The following is a 25,426-nucleotide window of genomic DNA, read 5'->3' as shown; positions in this document are numbered from 1 at the left end:
AAAGTCCCGGGACACGAGACAGCCTACTGTGAAAGTTCCAGGGATTACCGAGAATTCGAGACTTATTCTGAATAATCGTATTGTTTACTCGCTGCAACCCACGGCTACCCAGCTTGAATGAGCTTTGTTTGAAATCACAATATTTTCGTGAGAATATTGAAATAAGAAGTAGCCTAAGTTATTTCTTATAATAAGAGATAAGTCAGAACAAAATTTATCTGCACATGTCGATAACATCACCACTGCTTAAAACGGTGAAGGAAAACATCGTGAGGAAACCGGTATGTCAAAAAGTTCAACAACATGGGAAATCAGCCAAAGCGCACTTGGCCACCGTGGCGGATTATGGCCTTAACCCTCATAGAAAGACTGTGTCCCAGCAGTGGGAACATATATGGGCTAATGATGATGAAAACAACATTTTAAAATATGTCTTTGAAATACTTTCTTTTTGATTTAAAGAAATATTGCCGGTTGGTCGACTTTCGATCACAATTTATGTTGATGTGTTTGGTGGGTATTACCTCAAAATATATTAAATCAATAAAAACGCTTATTCTTTTAGTATGCCCTGTGTAAGTGAGTATATTAGTGAGTATAATGTACTAGCGGTCCGCCCCGTCTTGGCTCGTGGTACATATACATATAGCCTTCCTCAATAAATATAGGCTATGAAAGAATTTTTCAAATCGGACCAGTAGTTCCTGAGATTAATGCATTCAAACAAACTCTTCATCTTTATAATATTAGTATAGATTTGACATGCTATATCATCTAAACAATTATGTACCTAAACCTTAATCATATTTTTTCCCAAAAGTCTCTTTTAGAGTACCAATTTGTGTCCTGTTGCGGATTACTTCACAAACGTACAACAAACACACAATTTTTTTTTTTTTTTTTTTATTCAAGCTACTGAATCATTTTTAGTCGCAGATCTTAATTTTTGGGAAACAATAACGATAGATTTTCACGATAGGTTGTAAAGGAATAATGGTTACCATAATTGTAAAATATACAATTATTTTTAAACGGTTGAAAAGTAATTTATACTTTTATACAAGAAGATTATATGAAATATATTTACATACCTTTCGATTAATTTGCATGATAATATGAACGGATTAATACGAAAATTTTATGTCTAAAATAGATTAAAAATGTTATTGATATTAATGTACAATAGAATATTTTAACTGAGCTATTAACATTTTTTAGAAAAAAAAAATTGTCTTTGATAAAGATAAAGAACGAAACACACAGCTTTAATTGTAGGTATCTTGCTCGGCTCAAATAATCCTATACATTGAGCTTAAATATATTTTAACGCTTTACAGTCTGATTCGTTTTTGTTAAAAATGGTTATGAGTTATCGTTCAGTTTTATTTATTTATTTAAAGTTTTATAGTATTTATTTATTAGTATATTACGTCAATAGTGACAGTTAGGTTTATTTTATATACATAGATAACAAAATAATACCTTATCATTGCCTTGAGTAATCAATTTGAGTAAGCTTCCAAAAAAGTATTTTACCATAATATTGTAAAAATGTACTCTGTGTATTCTGTGATCTATGGCAGTGTATCTGGCAATACCAAAATTTACGTCAGTCGCTAGCGCTACTGAAGTGAGAAATCTCAAATCCGAACGCAGTATCACTTTTTATAGAAAAAAACTGCGGTATTTTATAAGAAATGCTATAAATGAAAATAGAAGAATCATAGAAAAACTGATGTGATAATCGTGTTAAATGTGTTCACAAAACTGCTAAAATGATCTTATGCTATTCAAATTGGTTTCCAAATCAAGTCTTCTCTTGTCAGCCATAGTAGATGTGCTGTGTACGCTAAAATCTCTCTTTGTGCTTTTGTTAAGAATCGAGTGCTTGTTAAGAGCTGTGATTATTTTGTAATATATGTTTTACTACAAGTTAAAGAAGAAAAGTATGTTCTGGACCGCATATTTATGAAATCTCTTGTAATATGATTTTTTTATACTGTAACCTCAATCGGGCGGAAGTAACAAATCCCGCTGGTATCAAAAGTTGTTTTTAGATTGTAGTATCAATTCAATTATAAAATCATACAATCTACATAGTCTTCGAAAGCTTAATTTTCATGATATATAGAATGGTGGAAATAGGTGCTCCTCAACAGTCTGCAGAAGAAAGTTTGGAAAATGCCGAATGGTACTGGGGCGATATTACTCGGTAATATCTTAGTAATTATTATAATTTTCTCTTTTCTCTTATTTTCATATTTATCTAATTAATTTATTTTAAAACTGCATTTTGAGGTATAATGTAATTTATTAAAGACAATTTTTTTTATTTACTTTATTTCTAAGCAAAAGACTAAATTGTTGCCATAATTTTAATGTATTAATTTAATGTATGTACAAGAAAATACTTTTAAATGCAAAAGGGGGTCCTTTTGTTATCAAAATGTTTCAGTACTAATTTGATTATTTTGTTACCTACATTGCTAGCTTTATCTAGAACTATCAATTACATTTAATATTTCCAAGATACAAGTTTACAAGATATGTGATATAACTTTTCCTTTTCCTTTAATCAACAAAATTTGTATCAAGTTCAGTTTAGTAGAACTTCAATATATATATGTTTCTTTTTAATATCAATTGACTAAGTGATTAGATATGTTAGTGTAAATTGTAAATTAACCTAATGTGTAAAATATTGCACTATATTTACTCCTATTTCACAATTATTACTATTAACCAAATATTGCATCATTTTAGTTTACCTCTAACTATTGCAAGAATTATGACTAGCATTGATCTATGGATAAATCAAATAGATTTAATTAAATATACTATTTTTCTAAGTATGTTTCTCTGTAAACTCAATGCTAATTAGTATAAAATTTATATTTTCAGGGATGATGCCAATGAAAAATTAAGAGACACCTGTGATGGCACCTTTCTAGTCCGTAATGCTTCAAATAAAGATGGTGGTTACACATTAACTGTAAGGAAAGGAGGCACAAATAAACTGATAAAGATTTACAACCAAGATGGCCGCTATGGGTTCTGTGAACCATATGAGTTCAATTCAGTTGTTGACCTGGTTAGGTTCTACAGAGAATATTCATTGGCACATTGCAATAGCAGCCTAGACATCAAGCTCACACATCCACTCTCAAGGCTACAAGATAATGATGGGGGTGAAAATATTAATGATGAAACCCTTGAATTGAACTATAAAGAAATCCATAAAAAATTTGTCTTAAAAACAAGGGATTATAATGAGCGGTCAGAAAAATACTTGAGGCTTAGAGAAGAAGTTAAATTTAAGAGGCAGACCTTAGATGCATTCAAAGAAACTGTGAAAGTATGTGAAGAACATTTAAAATTACAAGAAAAAATGCAGGCAGAAGCACAACCACATGAGAAAAATGATCTCATTGAAAATAATAGGCAGCTCATTTCAAGAGTAAATAGTTTAAAACAAGCAAGGGCCCAGCATCACAACATTTTGAGGGAGACTGTTGAATCTAATTTGCTTCTTGAAAGAGAAATAACTAAATTAAAGTCTGAGGTTATCAATCTGTATAAAATTAAAGATCGGTACAAAACGTAAGTAATTTTAAGATATTTTTGTTGTATTAAAAAAAAATCAGGATAAACATATTTAAATTAATTATAAAACCAAAAGATTGCTTTACCTTATTATTACATAAAGCTTACTTTATTTTATGTCTATAAAACATATGATGAAATGAAATCCTAAAATATTAGATATTATAATAATTTGTATTTATATGCTTGACTAACTCTAATATATATTGTTTTTATCTAAAGATGGCTACAAAGAAGGGGAAAAACTGATGAATATTTGCAAGCATTAGAGGATGATAATATACACAAACTTGAAGAGTTGTATGCGCATCGAGAGAGTATTACATGGATGGTAGAAAACTGCACTCGTGATATGGCAACAAGGCTTTTAGAAGGAAAACCCCAGGGCACATTTTTAATAAGACCTAACTCTACAGGCCAATTAGCTTTATCTATTATTTGTAATAATATGGTATATCATTGTATAATATTTAAGACTGAACGAGGATATGGCTTTGCTGAACCCTACAATATTTACAAGTAAGTTGTTATGACAGTTTCTTTGAAAACTATTGTATTCATGATAGTTCAATTTGATATATGTTGTTTATATTATGTTTTTATAAATAATAATTCAATAACTACTATAATAACTTATTGTAACTCATTTTAAAAAGTTTTTTTTTTTTTTTTTTGAAATTTGTATAAATGATTTGATATTTGGTCAAAGATACAATATGTGGATATAATTGACAACATTTATTTTTTTATAAAGCATGAAAGAAAAAGAACCATTTCTTTATTTTTCATGAAATTGTGACCATGAAAAATATTTTATTTTTTACTGCATAAGAGATTTTTTTTAACATAAAATGTAAGCTAAATTTTGGCCAGGTATAAAAAAGGTCTATCTGTAAACAGTAATATTTTTATTAATATTAACTAGCATAGGCAAAGAAAGGGAGAATAGGAATATTGTAAATGCGAAAGTTTATAGGGATGTGTGTGTATGTTTGTTGCTTTTTCCCGCAAAAACTACTGAACCGATTGCAATGAAATTTAGCACGTAGACAGCTGGACAACTGGAATAACATATAGGCAAGTTTTATCCCGATATTCCTTCGGGATACGGACTTACGCGGGTGAAACCGCGGGGCGCCGCTAGTATATTATAAATGCGAAAGTTTGTAAGGATGTGTGCGTGTTTGTTGCTCTTTCACGCAAAAGGTACTGAACCCATTGCAATGAAAAATGGTACGTAGATTGCTGGTTAGCTGGATTAACACATAGGCAACATTTTATCCCATATTCCTACGGGATACAGACTTGCGTGGGTGAAACCGCGGGGCGCAGCTGGTATTCTATATGAGTTAAATTATTTGGTGCAATGCACCATTTTAGACTGAGATAATTTTTAAATTCAAACAGATGAACCTCTAATTCACCTCAATATTTTGAGTAACAAAAAATATGGGTACAGTTATTAATGATCTTGTTTTCATTAAAATAATGAAACATGTAGCTAAAATTTTCAAATATTGTCAATTACACATTGGCATAGTATTTATAAAAAAGCAAAATATATAACAAACATAATTACTCTTTTTCAGGACCTTAAATGAACTTGTCCTCCATTATGCTGTAAATTCCTTAGAAGAACACAATGACCAATTAAGAACTGCATTAAAATATCCAATCAATGCACATTTAGTGAAAAAACCTGACAAGAAAGTCCATGACACACAAGAAACCCATCAATATCATGATAGTCAACAGGATAGTCATCTACGCACACACCAGCATCGACAATGGGATCAGAGGCAAGCACTTCCATAAAAAAAACTAATTTCCCCAATTTGAGGTTATTATTTATTGAATGTATTGTGATTTTGATGTTATATTATGACATCCTGTACAAAGTGATAATTGAAAGCAGTCACTTTTTTCAATATCCAAAAATTTTATACCATAATAATGAAGGCACTCTTTCATTTAATTTGATAGTGATATTTTATGTATAATTGTGATAATATGTGAACACTGAATATTAATAAAATTGTGAAATTCTCATTTTTGTAAGGTTTTTAATAATCTTTACTATAATGAAATGAAATTCAATTAAAATTTTGTTTACTGATTATTATTGTAAAATTATAAATGTGGAAAATTAATAATTTAATAAAAACTTTAATAAGCATAAGAAATTCTACATAGATTATTTTCAGTTGCATGAATATTTGTGTATTTAAAATATTATTATTTATAATACTAGCAATGTACAAACTACAGGTGTACAAAATGGATAAAAACTAATTATGTATAACAGAGCAAAGTCCTGTTTTTACATCTTTTATATTAAAAGAAAAAAAAATTGTGATGTATTTGTTTTGTTTTTTATTAATGTAATGAAAGTTAATGTTTGAATATACGGAATAGGTAGGTTATGTAAAAGATATTCCTAGATGTAAACCTATGTGTATTTTCAATCATGATTTATGACTGATTCAGATGACTCCAAAACTTTTAAAAGTGCACAGCACTTCAGCTGATTAGGCTCTGATTGACCATGCTATAAAATATATATAAACTGAAAGTGTATATCCCAAGTTGTATAGGTTTTATATTTACACATTGTCTCTTCATATTTTTTATCAAGTATTCAGAGCACCTAATATATTGTATCATTGTATCAATTCCTATGTTTGAATATATCTAAATTAACAAGAATATTTTAAGATTTATCGTATTTCTAAAGTTATTTCTGTTTCAAAAACATTTTTGGTGTTCTTAAATGAACATTTTGTCAATATCTTTTGGTAGGATTTGTTTCCAACCTTTTGTAAAAGACTTGCATAACTTAGTAAAATAATTTATTTTCACATATTATTTTAAAAGTTTATTTATGTGAGATTCTTGTAGTTATTTTTATAAATGCTATTAATAAAAAAGTATTCATAGTTTTTGTATATATGGTAAATAATCAAAATTGATTTCAATATGTCAATATTATGTGGGTTGTTGCAGTTGCAAATAATTATATAGTGTGTAATAAATAATTGTGATCTCAAAAAGCATTAGCTACAACATTAAGATAAAATACAATATAGAACATTATAATTTAATGATTGCCATTTTATAACTTCCTACTGTAAGTGTTAATAAACATTTAAAATTTATGTATTATTTCATTTTCATGAACTACTACTATTGAAACAAGAATTATAGTAATTTAAATGAAGATTAGCTTTCGATGAACATATAAATGTGTTGCGTAAAGTACAAGTAGGAGGTTATGGCGGTTCACAAGAATAAATTTTTAGTTTAAACTAATCTCTTGGTTTTCGACATTTTGTTCGAAAACTCGAAAAATTACACCCTTTACCAGTTTCTAGTGGTACGACTCAAAATGAAGGAATTTTGTTTTTGGTACCTATAGTATTCCTAAATGGATGTGGTATCGAATATTAAGCCTTCAGTTACCTAATTATGTTATCAGAGAATAAACCATAATTTTTAGGGGCTCATGCACAGTTTTTTTTTAAGTTGATGTTAACTCAAATTACGTATTTTGCTTATTTTTTCCAAAGTTTAATCTCTTTATTATTTTTCTACAGATTTCAGTATCACAAAATTCATTATCCTGCTACACCTTGACTAAAATCCTGCCACAATCTACACTAATAGTATAAAGCTGAAGAGTTTGTTTGAACGCACTAATCCACCGGTCCGATTTGCAAAACTCTTGCAGTGTTAGTTAGCCCATTTATTGAGGAAGGCTATCTATATATGTACCACGTGCGAAGCCGCTGCGGACCCCTAGTATATAATAAATTTAATAGTAATCTTCAAATTACTAACAGAAATACGTAGAATAAATTGAATTCTGCTAAAATAAAGTCAAGTTGGATCCACCATAGGCCATAGCGTCACAAAGGGAATAATGACGATATTATTTTGTTGAGTCATCGTGGGGGCTAACCAAAGAGTAGTATAATAATTGGGGCTAAAAGAGCCCAAGAGAATCATCATAACAATAATAGAGTTAAAAATTAGATATACATATATAAATATAAACAATGCATAACTAAAAATGAAAGGCTATGGTAATTTTAGTCTATGGAAGTATTTCTATTGATACAAATTACAGAACTATTAAACGTTTAATTTATTATAATAAAAATTAAATGATGAGCATTCCAACTAAATGAAAATGCTTTACAGTTAGAAGACATTTTCATTGTTCATCAACAATTGTAACAATTTTATCTCGCTCGCCACTAAACTAGAATTACTTCACACGCATACATACAATATGTCCACAGATGGCATCCGTTTTTATTTAATCGATTAATATATTCATACTACTTATGAACTCCATGCATTTATCACATTACACTGTATTTAGATGTGTTAATTCAGTCATCACTTCGTTACCTAAAACTTAGCATATTTCAATACTTGATTATTAGCCCAGATTTTTCAGGCAAATTTTTTGTCAGATGGGTTTGAGAAAATAGAGAATTGAATTTTAAATCTTAACCTTTCAAATTTACTACTATCATATTATTACTATATACATATACCAACTTATATATAATTCGTGAATTTTGCCATATACTTTCTCGAAGACAGTATTCTGCTTTTGAATAAACGGTACATACTCGTATAAAAATCGATTGTACGAAAATAATAATCGATTTAAACTAAAAACTATATTTTTTAAGATCCCTGCTGTATACTGTATAAGTGTATAATCTATGGTATAAACTATATAGCGGCCATTTTGTCGATGTTACAAGATCGATGTGACGTTTTTTGTGATCTAACGCGTAATAATTGATTATATGTATTAATTTTATTCGTACCTATTCATAATATCGTAAATAATTGATAATTATTAATAACAAATGTTATATTAGTAGTTAAAGAAAATCTAAGTAAGTAACACGAGGAGAAATAAACTATGCGACAGCCATAGCCTTTGATTGTTGTATGACCAGTACTATCCAGGTATTTTAATTTGTGTTTTTCCGTTAAAGGAACCATGTCACGATACGGTGATTGTAAAATATATGTTGGAGATCTCGGGAACAATGCAAGTAAACCAGAATTGGAAGATGCTTTCTCATACTACGGACCACTAAGAAATGTTTGGGTGGCGAGAAATCCGCCGGGCTTTGCTTTTGTCGAATTTGAAGATCCTCGTGATGCGGAAGATGCCGTAAGTTTTTTTTAGACCAAAGAGTATGCTTATGATCACTTGCCCCAATATTTTTCATTAATTATTGTTTTTGCCTTTAGATACGCGGTTTAGACGGCCGGACTATATGTGGGCGCCGGGCACGCGTAGAGTTATCTAATGGCGGTCGCGGATATAGCGGACGCGGCCCACCACCACGCTCGCGTTTACCTCCTCGCCCTTACGATGACCGATGCTATGATTGCGGAGATCGTGGACATTATGCCAGAGACTGCAGCCGTCGCCGCAGGCGCAGGTGAATATAGTTGCCCAAATCGCAATGTTTGTGTAAATGTTTTTTCTGTATGGAATCTTTCAAGAAATGAAGCATTATGTGTACACATTTTTATCCACTAAAAATAACAAAAGATTCCATCCCATTGCTTTATATCCACATATACCAATGATAACTATGTTATAGGTTATCATTGGCCTGTGCGCCGAGATCAAACTCTTCAGTGTCTGCACTTCTTATTGTCTGCGCTACGTAGCTTTCACTTCGCTGCGTGTTCTGCGCTAATGTTGGCTACTACAGTTACTTCGCTCTGCGAACCTCGTACCAACCTACGTGCACGCTTCACTTGAGAACTACATTGAGCATAGTGTACTTACTGCGCGTCGCGCCACGACTTTTGTAATCACTGCGTGCACTCAGTGAGTTACACATTATTATCCTGCATCTGTCATCAGAGCAGATCAAATAGATTACCAGACAGATTTGTCTATGCTTTTTTTATAAACACTGAAGAGTAAAAAAGATTTATCGGGAGTAAATGGAGTTTGTAAGTTTATAGGTATAGATAGGTTGAAGAGTTGGTAAGAGTAAGAGCACGGTAGAGAAGGACGTCTTTTAGTAGCCATCATACATTTCGCTATTCATGATGTTTGGTTTCAGTTTATCATTATAAACTATTATATATGTTGCAAGTAAAAATACAAAGAAAGATACTTCCAATGATATGGATAATACATATATCAAAATCATAGCTAAATATATTTCTAATAATAATTATATTTCATATATATAAAATCATCATATTTCCTTTTATTACATAATACAATACACAAAAACAACATTTTTTTATTTTCTATATTTATATAATTTATGTTTTCATATTTTACTTTATTTGTTTATTCCCAAGTCCTCATCGTGCATAGCATTAACATTCATAAGATTTCATGTCAATTCAAAATACAGGTGAGTAATACAAAAAAATTCAACAGGCTCATAATTTAACCATTGTGGTTAATATTTTCAGCCGATCCAGGTCTCGTCGCCGTACACGTTCGCGTTCCCCGAGGTCTGGTTCCCGCTCACGCAGCCGCTCTCGCTCCCGCAGCCGCTCTCGTTCCAAGGGAAGGTCCATGTCAAGATCGAGATCCCGCTCGCCATCCAAAGACTCGAAGAAATCGAATTAAAATTTAAGACATGATTGTAGATCACTACTTCTATGACATTATTTTAGTTTTGAGTGTTTTCTATACCTTCAGTTTAAGAATTATCATTCCTGTGTATTGTTTTTTAAGGTACAAAAGTAATGATTCAAAAATACATTAATGTAATTGCATGATTTTGTTTTATTTTATTAATCTTATTGTCATTATTCATTTTGTTGACAACAATACTGTCAAATCTGAATATCTGTGATATACGTATGTAATAGATAAGCCGAAAAGTTAAAAGGCAATTAAGTATATTATGACTATGAAAATATCTTGTCTTAGTAGAGATACTGTTTCCTTATCTAAAACTAGTTAGTTTAAAGTCTCTCATTATGTATATTATATATCATTTTTAGTATTCTCTATAAAAATTTCTATCAGCTATTCTTTTGAGTAAAATGGCGTTTGTCTCCAAATCACATAGACGATATTAGAAGGGCTACATTTCAATTTAAAATTCATAATAATAGCCTATAAAGACTAATGACTTCATACCATATCTATGAAAAAATAAATTTTGCTGAACTCACAATTGATGAGTTGAATTTTATTTTTCTTCCATTATGGCAATAAGTTTCAACTCGAGAAACAGTGCTTATCACTATATATATACGTATATACATAAATATGTATTACTGAATACTACAAGACCAATACTGTAATAAAAAAAAACAATATATATAGATATATATATTATGTAAATTAAAATCGAGCACATTCTATGGTATTATAAAGCTTCTGTTATACTAAAGGTACAATAAATATTTACAATTTTATATTATTAAGAAAAATTTATTTCTCTTTATGTAAATTTAATAAGTATAATGTTATAGTTGATCTGTGGATTATGAAATATTTGTTTTTATCATCTGGATTTACTATTAGAAGAAAAACGGCAACACTGAATGGAAAAAAAAAATAAAAGGCAATGTTCGGTGGACGGACGTCGTTTCGACTTTTGTATTCCGTCATGCAATAATTTTTGTCATTCATGAATTCATTGGTAAAAAGATATTTAGGTGGAGTCACCGTCGCAAACGTTAGATTATAAATAAAAATGTTGTTTTAGTATTCGATTTCGCGTAGTATATAATAAAGCACTTGATAGGTCTGTGACAAGTACGGTAATGGTGGCCATGTCATGAAAATCCCCACAGCCATGGATGATAGCTCCGTTTCTCATCACAACGGAGGGCAAGTGGGATCTGAAATAGGTGTTAGTGTAAATAATAAACAAAATGAAGAATCTAGTCAAAGTGTCCAGTATTCGATACCGGGCATTTTGCATTTTATCCAACATGAATGGGCGAGATTCGAACTCGAAAGATCACAATGGGAGGTGGATAGAGCTGAGTTTGAGGTATTATTTTTACACACTTCATATTGATTTTTTTACCTGTGAATCTGTAGTGATGATAAATTTAACTGTTCAAGTCAATTTCTCTAATGGTAGCTTTGTATGAATCCTATTATAATATGTTTTTGGTAAAATCACCAATATTATGATGAAACTAACTTCATGTAAGTTTTTATTGCTGAAATAATTAACAGCGTAATTAAAAATTAAAATATTAAAAAAAAATGTTGGATAATTTAGTGCATAATTATTTGTACAAACTTCTTTAGCAATATATGTACTGTATGTATAAAAATTACACAATGTAAATAACAACGCATGATGTATCAATACATTAGCAAATACTAACAAATTGACTATAAAAAAAAATTCAAAACTGAAACATATCAAAATTAAAACTATACCTATCACTATTAATTGTATTGATTTTTAAATGGTTTACCAATGCACTGTTAATAATTATCAATACTGCATAAATGTTAAAATATCTATTAATGAAATTAAATCTTTATGACAGGCACGGATTGCCTTCCTTCAAGGTGAAAGGAAGGGCCAAGAAAATTTAAAAAATGATCTGGTTAGGCGGATCAAAATGCTTGAATATGCATTAAAACAGGAAAGAGCAAAGTTTCATAAACTGAAGTATGGTGTGGAACTGCAACAGGGAGATATGCGCCCACCACCAGATGAGCCACCTGTAGAACCAGAGCCAGCAGAAAGAACACAGTGGAAGCAGGGTCGTCAACTTATAAAACAATACCTGCAGGTTTGTGATTTGCTTGTTTGCATAGTTTACCAGAATTTTTAAGTAAATTTGTTTAGTTATAGTTAGTATATAGTTTAGTTGCTAGTCTAATTGCTTATTTATTGTAAGTTACTTTATGTATAACTATCTATGAATTTATATTTAGGAATTACTTATGTAAGAATGGACAAACACCCCCCTTCCCCCCAATTTATTTATAACTAGCTGTACCCTATAAATACTTAGATTGACTTTTACCCATCAGACACCATATTGATTTCTGGAATGAAATGTAAATAAGATTCTTCCTGGGAGTAGGTGCTATAACCATACCAAGTTTCATCAAAATCTGTTCAATAGTTATTGTGTGATTCTCATTCGAGGTACAGACAGACAAAATTTTTATAAATTGTGTTATATGCTTCATTATGGACAATAAAATGCCCTACAAAAAAAACTAAATATCTTCAATGTACAGAATTTGACCCCAACCACTTTTATTATAGTATAGATAGATAGATGAAACAGTGAGACCTATATCGAGTTTCATCTACATGTTAGTACTATGTGTTTGTCACTTTTTAAAGAAAAAGAAGTTAGGAAATTGTATTCTCAATTTTAAACATTGGTAAAAGGGTTATCATTGACAAAACATTGGTAAAGAATTGCCTGTATTAAATTCAATTTTTATTTAAACCACACTTACCAATATTATTTTTATTGAGTATTTATTACATATAGATAAAATTCAGTTAATGCTATAGGTTATAACAGCAAATGAAGTATGAAATCTCTTGATTTATAGAGAACATTAAAAGGTACCAAAAATGTAATTGGCATATGTTTTTCTTTTGGCTATTAGGAAGTAGGTTATACAGACACAATACTGGATATTCGTTCTAATCGAGTAAGAACATTATTGGGTGTGAATAATGAGGAGCAGGCTGAGGAGTCCAATTATAGAAATTGTGATAAGCATCATTATTCCACAAACACAGCTGTTGGCCGCAAAATGATGATGTATGACTATGGTATGTACTGTTTACATTTAAAATGTTTGTATGCACATTATAGAATTTAACTTATTTTTATCTGATTAATATTGTAGCGAACTGCATCTTTTCTCATTTTTTACTGAAAAATGCCTATTGTTCCATCAATTCAGTGGAATTTACTATCTGCCTAATTTTGGGCCATTGAATCTACTGTATTATATATAAAATCTAGGCCCAACTTTTTCATGCAATTTAATTGGATATATTTTTGTTAGGTGGTAAAGAGCAACAACGCAAAGGTGCTGTGTCTAGTGGTGGAGGTTACAATGAGGAAGGGCTCTCAGTGCAAGAAAATGCAGTTTTTGCTAACTTTGAATTCCTGGCTAATCAAGAGATGGATATGGACGAAATTGAAGATTTAAATGCCAAACAAATGCACCACACTACAAATAAACAAGGTTTGTACATATTTATAAATATAACTGGTTCAATGTAAAGTATTTACTTGATTTTAGTTTCAATAGCATTCAAGTGCTTCATAAATAATAATTTTTCGTTTTTCAAGTAAATACTTTTACAATATTGACAGTCGAGACAACCTGAACTGTGATCGATTTCAGTAAATATGCACAAGACTGCCAAGTTCTAATATTCCTAATAGCTTGATTGTTGATTTAGATACTAGCATATTTGCCCAGGCATTATCTTATTATAAAAAAAATTTTTGTAATTTTTTCAACACCCATTCAGGAAATGTTGAATATTCATTTATTATTTCAACAGGTGAAGAAGTAGACCATGAAGCAGAAGAAGTGCTTAATGAGCTGAATTTGCTTACCGAAACTGAGGCTGATGGTGGTGGTCAGGGTGATGAATATGTTGGTATGTAAATAGATTTGTTTTGTTTATTCTGTTTATTCAATTTTCATTTCATTCATATCCAGAGAGTGAAAGTTGATGCAAATAATATAGTATAACAGATTACTCATCCATTAAAGCTGTTAATGTTACTTTTATTTGTATAAATTATGTTTTTTTAAATGGGATTCCAGTGTTTTGTATACTACTTGATTAGTTCTTTTTGATTTCTGTTTAGAATTTACAATATAGTACTAGTTGATATTGGCCCTTAGTATTGGTTATTTATATCACAATATGGTTTCTTATTTAAAATATATAGGATTGTAGGTCATCAAGTCTGTATAGAATAATTGTGTAAGTACTGACAAATTACATTTTAGTCTTATGTGTTGCCTCTCTTTATAGCCATAATGGGTGATAATTTATGGCCTTGTTAATTAATGCTACTTTATGAATGTAAGAGAGTACACCATAAATTTTGTGTTATGATATTTAAATAGACTAAACTATAAAATGTTTCGATTCTAAGTTTATTAGTATTCATCTTTAAATTTACAGTTTTTCTTGGAACTGCTATAGAATTTTAAGGATAGATATATAAAAGTTCCTAATTTTGTATATTAATAGTTACTTGATGTTGTAATTGTTATCATGATTTATATATATATTTAAAACAAATTGTGTATAAATATGTATAATATTAATATTTATGTAATATAACAGTGCTAAAACATGATATTTATTAGGGAGCTTTCAGGTTAAATATAAATAGCAAAACATTTCACAACTAATTCCCAAACAGTAGGATGCAGAAGAGAATTGTTATGGTAATCCATAACTTTTATTTACTTATTTTCCCTAAATAATTGATTTTAGAAGTGGAAAGATCAGCTTAACTCAATAAGCATTTAACTGGATTGCTCTTGAAAGCTTTATTATTTCAAATGATAAAGATTGTTTTTTTTAATATTTTGTCTTTTCTAGCCAGGTTTAAGCTGGACCAAGTGGAATAAAGCAGCGCTTCAAATTGGAACAGCATTATTGTTGCACAATAATATTGTACCAATTTTTTTCAAACATAATGTTATTTATATTATGTTTCATAATATTATCAACCAAGCAATCTGTGTAAATATATCCCTCACATTTCAGTGAAATTCCCAAGCGGTACCACCAGTAGTGGGCCAGCTGGTGAAGCGGATGAGAAGCCTCTAGCGCTTGGCGAGCTCGCGCAGCTCACGGTCAGCAATGAGCCAGAAGGATACGATGTGGCCGGCGCCAGCAAAGAGTCTTTCCGCAAAACGTGGAACCCCAAGTATACGCTGCGTTCACATTTTGATGGGGTAAGGGTGTTATTTGGTTCATTGTTTGTAAATAAAGAGGGATCTTTTTTCTTGTATTAACTTTGTACTTAAAACAAATATAAAAGAATAAGCCTACCATTTTCCAAATTGTCTAAATAAATTAAAAATGTCTAAGTTTTCAGATATGAGTGAAAACTTGTATTTAATTGAACATATTTTAAGACTATTGAGTAACTTGTACATTTTCGAAATCTGCTAATATAGATATATATCACTAATTTAGGAAAGGTATTTACAGATTTCTATACTACATTTCATAATTTGTAGAAATATGTGTGTATAATACACACAATAACATATTCTATAGCTTTATAATATCCATATGTTTGTATATTATAAAGTTATAGAAGACCATTATGTATGTGTATTTACACAAATATGTGCATATTCGTACTATCTTAACTTGTATTATCTATTATCTTATCAACTCAGGTACGGGCTGTTGCTTTCCATCCCACCGAGGCAGCATTAGTCACAGCGTCCGAAGACCACACCCTTAAGCTGTGGAATCTCCAACGAACAGTACCAGCTAAGAAGTCGGCCGGCTTGGATGTGGAGCCCCTGTACACGTTCAGAGCGCACTCCGCTCCAGTGCTGTGCCTGGCCATGGGGGCTCCTCGCTCAGAGGAATGCTTCTCTGGAGGAATTGATGGGACAATCCGTGTGTGGAACCTACCTTCGCTCACTGCCGATCCTTATGACCCATATGATTCTGCTGTACAGGTTTGTTTGATTTCTTAAATAACATTTTCTCTGGTTTTGATCCACATAAACTATTCTATGGGAATTTCATAAGATCAAACTGATCATAATATTATGAGTGATTAAATAATCAATGAAAGTGTTTTAAACCAAACACAAGCATCAATATTTACAGAAGGGCTTCTGAGGAATTATTACAATAAATATTTTTGAAGTATTTGTTTTTTTATATTATAATTGTACATTTTTATTGTTATATAAAATATAACTACATTATGTGTATAATAGTAAACATTATGTAAAGAAATGATGATTATAGAATGCAGAGGAATCCCTGGTGTGTTGTTATGAAGAAAAAAATGCTAGTTTTGAAACGAGGTGCTTTTCGAACGGTGCCTTATATTCACGCAAAAGGCTTACTATTTGTAACATAGTTCCCTCTAGTCTAGCTTAGGAAGTATAAAATGACGTAATAACGATGCGTCCAGGGCCCCGTGCTACGCGAGCACACGGACGCGGTGTGGTCGCTGTCGTGGTCGCACGGGCGGCTGCTGTCCGCGTCGGCGGACGGCACGGCGCGGCTGTGGGCGCCGCGCGCGCCGCGCCCGCTGCTGTGCACGCTGCGCGACGACGTGGCGCCCGCGCCACTGGCGCCGCCCGCGCCCGCCGCCGCCGACTTCGCCGACGCGGCCACGCGGGCCGCCGTCGTCTACAACGACGGCTCGCTGCTGCTCTACGATCTGGAGACTTCGCAGGTGCGTGACGTTTGGGGTTCTACTCATGTGGCTCGACTCGACTTTGAGCTAAACGTGTCGGATATTGTTCAATAGACAAAATTTTGAAACTGTTGGTACCTTCCATATTTGTTTTGATAAAAACTAGATCAAATATCCATATTTGTAGTATTTCCCTAATATCGAGGTTTGTTTACATTCATCTTTGTCATTCACGCGACCAGGAATACATTCTTAGGTTAAAAAAAATACTGCAAAAATTACTGCAATTGCTGATAGTACCGTCATATGAATGAGAATATGACCTTTTTTGTATTTATCACCACTGTAAGACATTTATCACTAGTCTATTGAGGCTAACGCCTACATAGTAGGCATATGTTGCTAACTAGTGTTATAATAAAAAAAATTGTTGCCTGTAAAGTTTTACGGGCGAAGATTTTACGTGACAACGTCTTTTTCTCGGTAGAATATTTATTGATATGAATATTATTAAATTGCACAATAGGAACAAGGAATTGAATGAAAATAAGAATTGCACAAATTTTAACTATAGAAAATATATTTTGTTTACTAAAAAGACAGAGACAGAGACACAAGCACGCGCCGATTCAATGCGCCTAATTCTCTAGTGCTGCGCGCGCGGCGGACCGATCATAGTTCGGTGACTCATCGTAACGTTACCGGGCGTTACACTTTTTCATAAGTGCCTCCGAACCGCAACCTAATTTAAGACGTTGTCACGTCAAAATATCTTAACGGTACAATGAGTATTTAGCGTAAACGTAGCAAGGAGAGTTAATGAGGCGTTGGGGCGTTGGGCGTGCGTTGCAGACGGTGCTGCGCGTGTCGTGCGCGAGCCCGGCGCACCGCGTGCGCTCGCACCCCACGCTGCCGGTGCTGGTGACGGCGCACGAGGACCGCCACATCCGCTTCTGGGACGCGGTGTCGGGCCGCTGCGCCAACGCGATGGTGGCGCACCTGGACGCCGTCACCGGCCTGGCGCTCGACCCCAACGGCCTGTTCCTGCTCTCCGGCTCGCACGACTGCTCCGTGCGCCTCTGGAACCTGGACACCAAGACGTGCGTGCAGGAGATCACGGCGCACCGCAAGAAGTTCGACGAGGGCATCCTGGACGTCGCCTTCCACCCGATGCGGCCCTACATCGCGAGCGCCGGCGCCGACGGGCTCGCCAAAGTGTTCGTCTGAACGCCGCATCGTATAATGTACATGTCGTTTCACTCCAGCCCCGCCCCGGTGCGACCGGGCGGCGCGAGTGTATGTTATCAGTAGCGCGTCGCCCGTAGAGCGACCGTCGACCGACCGTCGACCGACCGTCGACCGACCGTCGACCGACCTCGGAGCGTCTAGTCGTCTCGTCCGGTCGCAGATTCGACGACCGCCGCCGTGTAATCCTTACGTTTCATGAAGGCGCACTCGATATGTACTTTCTTAAATTTATGTGTATTATTCAGTGTTATGATTCTATCGAAATGCGGAAGCTCCCCACTTTCAGTTTCGAACGTACGTCTGTAGGATAAATCGTGGAACGTATATGATACGACAGTAGAGGGGCGGTGTTCGTGAAATGCAATGATTATACGTTTCGTTTTTAACGTATTTAAAAATATTGTAACGTAACGTTCCGGGCGCGCTTCGACGCTCGTCACAAGCGCGTAGTGGACACTCATCTATGTATAGACATTTGGAATCTATTATAATATATTTTTAGACTTTCAGTATGTGGATTTTAGGTTTTTATCGCGACTTTTTCACCGATTTTAATATACGCAGTGAGTTAAAGATATTGTTCGTTTCTATGCATCTGTAAGCGAGACCTTTGTAATAAATATTATGAGGATATCGAAGATGTTTCTTTGATACGTTCGTGTCACGTATCTGTACAGTTAGATTTTATGCAGTATTTGATATTTTGCAGATAACGTTCGAAGTGATTACATTAGCTAGTATATATTTTATTTAAATCGTTTCGATTTATATAGACGATACTTACGTTTTGTCTTATGTACTGAATCTTGCTCTCATAATATCTCGTGCAATGAGGAGCGGTCGAACAAAAATTGAATGGCTAGGAGTACTGTATTGGAAGTAACATAAGTAATGTTTGTTCATAACGAATACTGCAATGTAGAATATATATTATAAAACATTACATAATTATTCCTTTATTTTCCTCGAATTCATATGTACACATACATCCAAATTGATAGTAAAAAGCAACATAACCGAACTACACGTTGTTTTTTTATATTTCTTTTCACTTTCCTTTGATCCTTGTATAATAACTAAAATTTATATTTATTAATAAATATAATTGACGTACTTTTTTTCTAAAAAAGGAGTTTTCCTATTTCGGAATTCAATGTCGCATCGTACTTTTGGCAAAGCGATGCATGCGACGACAGACATATTAGAGGCATGAATCATGATGCTAAATTGATTGTATCTTTAAATGTTTTCTTCATACGTAACATAAAATTTGTTTTATTTTTCATATAGAATACAATGTATAAATTTATTGAATAAATCGTTTTACTGATATTTTTTTGTTCAATATTAAGTATATAGAAATTATTTTTAGAGTTCATTTACGATTACATATTCCTCTGTTGTTACGAGACATTTCGTTTCGTTCGATTATTACGCTTACTTGTACGATTTTCGATTGATTGATTGATTTAATCACTTAAATTATAATCTTAAATCAAATTTGTCTATTTGGAACAAGAAATGTAGTGTACATAAACTATATTAACCATAAAAGCTTAAATTGGCCGTGGCACCGATGCCAAAGCCCACCTCCATAAATTAAACTTATTTTTTTTAATAGCTGACTACTGAGCTGGTGTTTTGCCTGATGGTAAGCGATCACCACCGCCCATGATAATTTGTCCGCTTTTAAAGTAAAGAAAAAGGAAAGGATTGGAGACGGGATCCTTTGCCGGTCTTCTGAAGGGGTGTGGTACCGCCCCTTGAGATGGCCCAATTAGCGTCTAAACGTTCTCGCCACTCAAATATAAGTTAAAGTTATTAGGTAACCAAATGAACAATTTGAACAATTATGAACTATAAGATAAGATAAGAAAATATAAGATTTTGAATTTTACACCAAAAAATTGTAGCAGAATATCTGGAATTAAGGTATGTATTTGTGTGTGTAAGCTAACCAAAATCAAGAGAGAAAATATCATGTGGGTGGCTGATCACATAGGACGTGCATTAACTTATCAAAATATTGCAAATATTTAAAGAATACGAACCACAACACGTATCCAATTACGGTTGTTGGGAAAAAAACATACAAACAATTGTTTACTTCGATTTCATATGCGCTTATTTCAGTATTAAAAATTAATAGTGGCCGTTGAGATTTTGTTGTGTTATTGAGCATGATTGGTACGTCAATTTATATTTTCATTATTATAATGTAGTGGTACAAAATTTATATATATTCATACTAACTATAACATTTTTTTTGCCTTTTCTGAGAACTATTTATAGCTTTTTAATATATAATATAATTGAAAGTAAATAACAATTTGCATTTTATTCAAATCTTTGAGCTATACCATTTTCATACATAGTTTGAATTAACTACGACAATATAACCCTTATTTATATTAGACTAGCCTACTGCCTGTGGTTTTGCTCGTTTTGTTTAAGGGTAAAGATCCCGGGGATAGAAATATCTTCACAGTTTCCGTTCCCATGGCATTTCATGGATAAAAACTATTTTACGTTTTTCTCGTTTTCCGAACTATCTTTGACCCAAATCGGTACAACTATTTAGGTGTGAGTAAGAGACAGACAGACACAGTGACTTTCGCATGCACCTACCTATAACATTAGTAAGAACAGCCGCTGCTATATATATTATTTACCGCTGCAATGAAGATAACATATATATTTTATGATTAGTTTTATTTTTAATTAGGTATATCTGAAATGGTCTTACTTTTTCTTTATGTCAACTGTTATTTTTTTTTTGTTGAGAACTTTAAACAATAAAGGTGAGGTTTAGATATTATTTTTACTTATATCAATTATGAGAAATTGATCACGGGATTCGAACCTACGCTTTTCTCGTACATTGGTGACGCCTGACCACTCAGCCACCTATAATCACATCTCTCGAATAATTAAATCTATACTAATATTATAAAGCTGAAGAGTTTGTTTGTTTGTTTGAACGCACTAATCTCAGGAACTACTGGTTCGATTTGAAAAATTCTTTCAATTTTTTTTTATGTCACAGTCGGCAATGGAGCAGGTGGGACGCCTGATGGTAAGCGCTACCACCGCCCATGAATATTAGAGAGGCATACGGTCCATTGCAGACCTTACGCCTCTACAAGTGGTTTGCCGACTTTTTGGGAAGGGATTAAGAAAGGATGGCGAGAGGAATAAAGGAAAGGACTGGGAAGGGTAAGGAAAAGGATATGGGCCTCCGGCTCCCCCACTCACCGAACGAAACACAGCAGAATGCTGTTTGACGCTGGTCTTCTGTGGGGGTGTGGTACATCCCCGGTGTGAGCTGGCCCAATTCGTGCCGAAGCGTGCTCAACTACCACATACAAATATACAGTGTTAGATAGCCCATTTATTGAGGAAGGCTATAGGCTATATATGTACCACGGGTGAAGCCGGGGCGGACCGCTAGTTTCTTCTATTATTTCTGTTTAATGAACCTATCATTTTTAAAAATTCCCAGAACTGATATTATAAAGTCGAAGAGTTTGTTTGTTCGAACGCGCTAATCTCAGGAACTACTAGTCCATTTTGAAAACGACCTTGCGCCTCTCCAAAACGTTCATGGGCGGTGTTAAACTTTACCATCAGGGGACCCACCAGCTCCATTGCCGACAGTGACATAAAAAAACAAAATGTTTATTGAATGTGACCGTTATTCGAATTACATGTATAGATATTCCCTACTTGTCAAAATTATACTGTTGAATCAATATAAGACGTTAATTATAAATGTAATAAAATATTATAGGAATGGGTATATTCGTGTACGTGCTGATGTGGCTGGCGCAGAAGTTAGCAGAGTTGCCGAATCCCCCGCCCCCAGAGCAAGTACCGATGTATGCTGACAGACATTTGCCGCCAGTACAGAAACACATATTACGGGGATAATCCAGACTACTATAAGCCATTCATAAATTTAATTCGTTCATAGTGTAAACTAAGTATAAAGGCATTAAATAAATTAATTTAGTATATTTTAGCGCTTTTTATATTTGGAGTAGGGTTTGGAGATAGGAAAGATATGCTTTCATTCATCATTTCATTTACTTACCTAGTTATTGTGGCGCTGGGTGTTGGCACCATGTTGGCAGATAGTTTATCATATAGAAAATCGAAACATCAAGGTCATCAAATAAAATGACCGTAGTTGACCTCTAACAGTTTTCTGATCCTCGTCTTTCCCAGTCTGTTCCTGTTTTTCATACATACATTTGCAGATGTACTACCTCTGTGATCGTTCATGAGCCGATGGGCTTACTATCTACTGGATACACCAGCTCAGTTGCCTACTATTATATAAAAAATTATACGAGCCAAATTTTACCCAAATAGCAAATGGTAAAAAAAACCACACATCTCACCCTGATTCAATGTAGGTATCATTGTGTTATATGGCATTAATGAAAAAATATTGACGATCACGAATGATCAATTGAAATATGTGTATCCTTTTTTATTATTTTCTATAAATATGTCCTTTTTTATTAAATTAATTATAAATGATTATTATGCAGTAACATCGCATAGTTTTCAATCGACTATTTTTAAATGAAATCATAACAGAAATTATGTAAACGGTGTTTTAAATATAATAATGAAGTATAATACTTGTTTAATAAGGGATGTTTGTAAATATAGCAACCTAAACAAACAATGCTCTACTTCAAATGCGCGAAATTCGCTAATAACCGCACATACTAATTTGAATTGAGCCCGTTACTGCATCTCTTTCAACATGTTCGGTGCGTATACATATTTTTATTAAAAAATATTTGTACTTTGTGTAAAAAATATTGTACTGGGTGGCTTTGTTGTAGGGATGCAAAAGTGATAAATTAATATTTAATTAGGTATTATTTATTTCTTGTGATCAATTCTAATTAAACACATACCATATAAGGATATGATGTGAGTGTTATATTTAAGAATATCTCAATTTCTAAGAGAATTTTTTAATAATTTTTTGGTTCGCTTACTTGCGATTGCTCGTTATTTTTATATTATTGAATATTTGTGTGAATGTTTCTTAGTTGTGAATTAAAAGAAATGATGGAAAGGAACTATTTTACCTAAGATTAAGCCCATAGAACGATAAGCGATTTCGATTTCAATTAAATCTGGCTTTATTAAAAAGTACATTTCAATGAAATATAACATAATAATGCACTACATCACTGTAAACGATAATCGTTTTCTAATATTTTCAGGGCTAAGTATCTTTGTGTATTTCCTAATGTGGTTAACACAGAAGTTATCCGAGTTACCCAGTCCTCCGCCACCAGAGCAGGAGCCAACTTACGCTCCTGATCGTCACTTGCCACCAGTTCAAAAACCTATTTTGCCAGGATAAAAATAACAAATTGGGAAGACTATGTTATAAATACATACTGTTGAAAGCAATAAACCTTTAGCGTAATCTAAATTTCTTTTTTTATTAACGATTCTAAAATAAAGTATAATACAATTTCACTTCATAATAAATCGCAAAATTGGGTCAGTGTTCGCTCGCCTGCAATCATTCGTACATTATTCCAAAGTTTCTACGCATGTGTGGTAGACATTTAACATTCGCAAACGTCGTCAAACATTTGTGGGCTTACGTTTAATTCTTGCGAATGTTTCGTTCGTCCTTGTCCGGCATTACACTCTCTCTATTTTGTTCGGTAGGTAGGTATAATAGATGATGGTAGTGATATACCTATGTATATATATATATATTTATTTATTATATTGGTATATAAAATTAATCTGATTTATATTATTATACTAAAAATTGTCGTCAAATGTGATGGTGAAAGTCAATCTTAGTATTTATTTATAAACGCGAACGAAGTCGCGGGTACAACTAGTATGTAAATAATTGTTGATACATATGATATAATAATTGCACCTGCTGTGTATATTTTACAATTCCTACTATAATATAAATTAATTAAAAAAATCTTTGAAGACCTTCAAATGCGGAAATTTACATTACATTTCATAGCGGTAGTATAGATTGACATTATATAACAATAAATTCACGTTGCTAGTTGCTATTGCATAACAAAATATTATAATATAATATCTACTATTATTCATTGATGGAAACTGTTTATTGGAACTTGTTTATTAGATGTCTAGGTACCTACTTGTTTTGATTAAGAAATATAGAAATAAGACAGGTTCGTAAAGGGTTAGGTTAGCAGTTTACAGCAGTTACATTTTAGGTGTATTCGTCATCATCATCAGCCCATAGAATATTATGTCGCCTCTGCTGCAAAGAGTTCAGGCTATAATCCACTAAACTGAGGCGGGTTGGCCTGATGCATGTTATCAAAATTTTGACGCTTGGATGCCGGTTTCCTAACGATGCTTTCTTTTCTCTTTTGAAGCAGTGTTGATGTGGATAATGCGTGAATAAATTGAAAAACTAGTTCTTGCCCGCTAGTCTGGTCTGCCACCTTCGACTTTTTGATTGAAGTCCTTACCACTGAGTTATCACACTTTTCACTTGTCAACAAACAAACGCTTAAAATATATAAAGAAATATTGTATAACTGTTTCGTATAATTTAATATGCGGCATATTTTAGGTAAACATCTCTCCAGAATCTTATACGTTCCTCAAATGGCATAGATGTTAACTTAATTTCATTTCCTAGGGATAAGAAATTTAGATTATTCCTTTCGCTTTTTATCCACTTCACACTAGTAGTCGAGGGATTTCTGAAAAACAAAACTTCTATTTCACACCAAAACACTCATATTTTTACAACTATAATTGATAATATCTAATACCTAAACCAAGAGGATACTTTGGGATTTAGTAGAGTACGACATATATGGGATGTAAGGGAGGGTACTTTAGAAATGACATCTGACAATATGACAACCATTATAAGCCCTAAATGTAGAGGCTTACTCTCCGGGGACTCGTCAGTTTAGTAAAAAATTTAATCACTCCTTTCGGTTACCCTGAAATTCTCGGAGTAGCAAATGTGAGATTTATATTGTAATTGTTCCAGTTGGATTATTTTTTTTCTCCCCCATTTCCCTTCTTTCCCCATCAAGGACACGAAAATCGTCATATTAATATTATTATATTATTAGTATTTCCATGGTATAATAAATAATAAAAAAATAGTTTTTTT

The 25,426-nt window shown here is 32.9% G+C and overlaps 4 protein-coding genes and 1 long non-coding RNA gene across 9 annotated transcripts in view; 4 read left to right on the top strand and 1 right to left on the bottom strand.

The window, feature by feature from the left end:
• Positions 1–1,611: 1,611 nt before the first annotated feature.
• On the top strand, positions 1,612–5,638 carry LOC119834537 (phosphatidylinositol 3-kinase regulatory subunit gamma). Its single transcript, XM_038358927.1, has 4 exons — positions 1,612–2,212; positions 2,902–3,600; positions 3,826–4,122; positions 5,193–5,638. The coding sequence occupies exons 1-4, from the start codon at positions 2,121–2,123 to the stop codon at positions 5,416–5,418; spliced, it is 1,314 nt and encodes a 437-aa protein (XP_038214855.1). The 5' UTR covers positions 1,612–2,120; the 3' UTR covers positions 5,419–5,638.
• A 2,704-nt stretch (positions 5,639–8,342) lies between these two features.
• LOC119834383 (serine/arginine-rich splicing factor 7-like) lies at positions 8,343–10,389 on the top strand. 2 transcript variants are annotated; one of them, XR_005288000.1, is made up of 5 exons: positions 8,343–8,519; positions 8,622–8,803; positions 8,884–9,077; positions 9,243–9,475; positions 10,081–10,196. XR_005288000.1 is itself a non-coding variant. In XM_038358728.1 (4 exons), the coding sequence occupies exons 2-4, from the start codon at positions 8,627–8,629 to the stop codon at positions 10,238–10,240; spliced, it is 531 nt and encodes a 176-aa protein (XP_038214656.1). In that variant the 5' UTR covers positions 8,346–8,519; positions 8,622–8,626; the 3' UTR covers positions 10,241–10,389. The 2 variants fall into 2 exon arrangements, 1 of the variants encoding a protein (XP_038214656.1); XM_038358728.1 differs by lacking the exon at positions 9,243–9,475 and having other exon boundaries at positions 8,346–8,519; positions 10,081–10,389.
• Positions 10,390–11,179: 790 nt separating this feature from the next.
• Positions 11,180–19,273, top strand: LOC119834251 (striatin-4). Of its 3 annotated transcripts, none has more exons than XR_005287998.1 (10): positions 11,180–11,624; positions 12,139–12,387; positions 13,229–13,397; positions 13,637–13,819; positions 14,145–14,243; positions 15,375–15,565; positions 16,019–16,309; positions 16,777–17,043; positions 17,857–18,328; positions 18,366–19,273. XR_005287998.1 is itself a non-coding variant. In XM_038358587.1 (9 exons), exons 1-9 carry the CDS (start codon positions 11,406–11,408, stop codon positions 18,229–18,231), a joined length of 2,043 nt encoding a protein of 680 aa, XP_038214515.1. In that variant the 5' UTR covers positions 11,180–11,405; the 3' UTR covers positions 18,232–19,273. The 3 variants fall into 3 exon arrangements, 1 of the variants encoding a protein (XP_038214515.1); XR_005287997.1 differs by having other exon boundaries at positions 17,857–18,331; positions 18,365–19,273; XM_038358587.1 differs by having other exon boundaries at positions 17,857–19,273.
• A 3,704-nt stretch (positions 19,274–22,977) lies between these two features.
• LOC119834501 lies at positions 22,978–23,716 on the top strand. Its single transcript, XR_005288002.1, has 2 exons — positions 22,978–23,036; positions 23,502–23,716. It is a non-coding gene; the product is annotated as an uncharacterized LOC119834501 (long non-coding RNA).
• Positions 23,717–24,397: 681 nt separating this feature from the next.
• LOC119834706 (esterase E4-like) overlaps positions 24,398–25,426 on the bottom strand; it is a 4,055-nt gene continuing 3,026 nt past the window's right edge. For both annotated transcript variants that reach the window (XM_038359165.1, XM_038359166.1), the window contains exon 3: positions 24,398–25,001. In XM_038359165.1, the coding sequence (XP_038215093.1) occupies positions 24,848–25,001 (154 nt within the window). In that variant the 3' untranslated portion in view covers positions 24,398–24,847. The remainder of the gene's footprint in view (positions 25,002–25,426) is intronic.

The sequence above is a fragment of the Zerene cesonia genome, chromosome 19 (assembly GCF_012273895.1).
Source record: "Zerene cesonia ecotype Mississippi chromosome 19, Zerene_cesonia_1.1, whole genome shotgun sequence".
NCBI classification, from domain to species: domain Eukaryota; kingdom Metazoa; phylum Arthropoda; class Insecta; order Lepidoptera; family Pieridae; genus Zerene; species Zerene cesonia.
This window is presented reverse-complemented; position numbering and strand designations above follow the sequence as displayed.

What these genes read in the sequence shown, in the direction of transcription:
- LOC119834383 (XM_038358728.1), top strand. Translation starts at nt 8,627, where the DNA reads ATGTCACGATACGGTGATTGTAAAATATATGTTGGAGATCTCGGGAAC. An exon ending in CTCGTGATGCGGAAGATGCC is followed by an intron (nt 8,804 to 8,883) that starts GTAAGTTTTTTT and finishes TTTTGCCTTTAG; the next exon opens with ATACGCGGTTTAGACGGCCG. An exon ending in AGCCGTCGCCGCAGGCGCAG is followed by an intron (nt 9,078 to 10,080) that starts GTGAATATAGTT and finishes TAATATTTTCAG; the next exon opens with CCGATCCAGGTCTCGTCGCC.
- LOC119834537 (XM_038358927.1), top strand. Translation starts at nt 2,121, where the DNA reads ATGATATATAGAATGGTGGAAATAGGTGCTCCTCAACAGTCTGCAGAA. An exon ending in TACTGGGGCGATATTACTCG is followed by an intron (nt 2,213 to 2,901) that starts GTAATATCTTAG and finishes TTATATTTTCAG; the next exon opens with GGATGATGCCAATGAAAAAT. An exon ending in GAACCCTACAATATTTACAA is followed by an intron (nt 4,123 to 5,192) that starts GTAAGTTGTTAT and finishes ACTCTTTTTCAG; the next exon opens with GACCTTAAATGAACTTGTCC.
- LOC119834251 (XM_038358587.1), top strand. Translation starts at nt 11,406, where the DNA reads ATGAAAATCCCCACAGCCATGGATGATAGCTCCGTTTCTCATCACAAC. An exon ending in TCAGGGTGATGAATATGTTG is followed by an intron (nt 14,244 to 15,374) that starts GTATGTAAATAG and finishes CTCACATTTCAG; the next exon opens with TGAAATTCCCAAGCGGTACC. An exon ending in TGCGTTCACATTTTGATGGG is followed by an intron (nt 15,566 to 16,018) that starts GTAAGGGTGTTA and finishes TTATCAACTCAG; the next exon opens with GTACGGGCTGTTGCTTTCCA.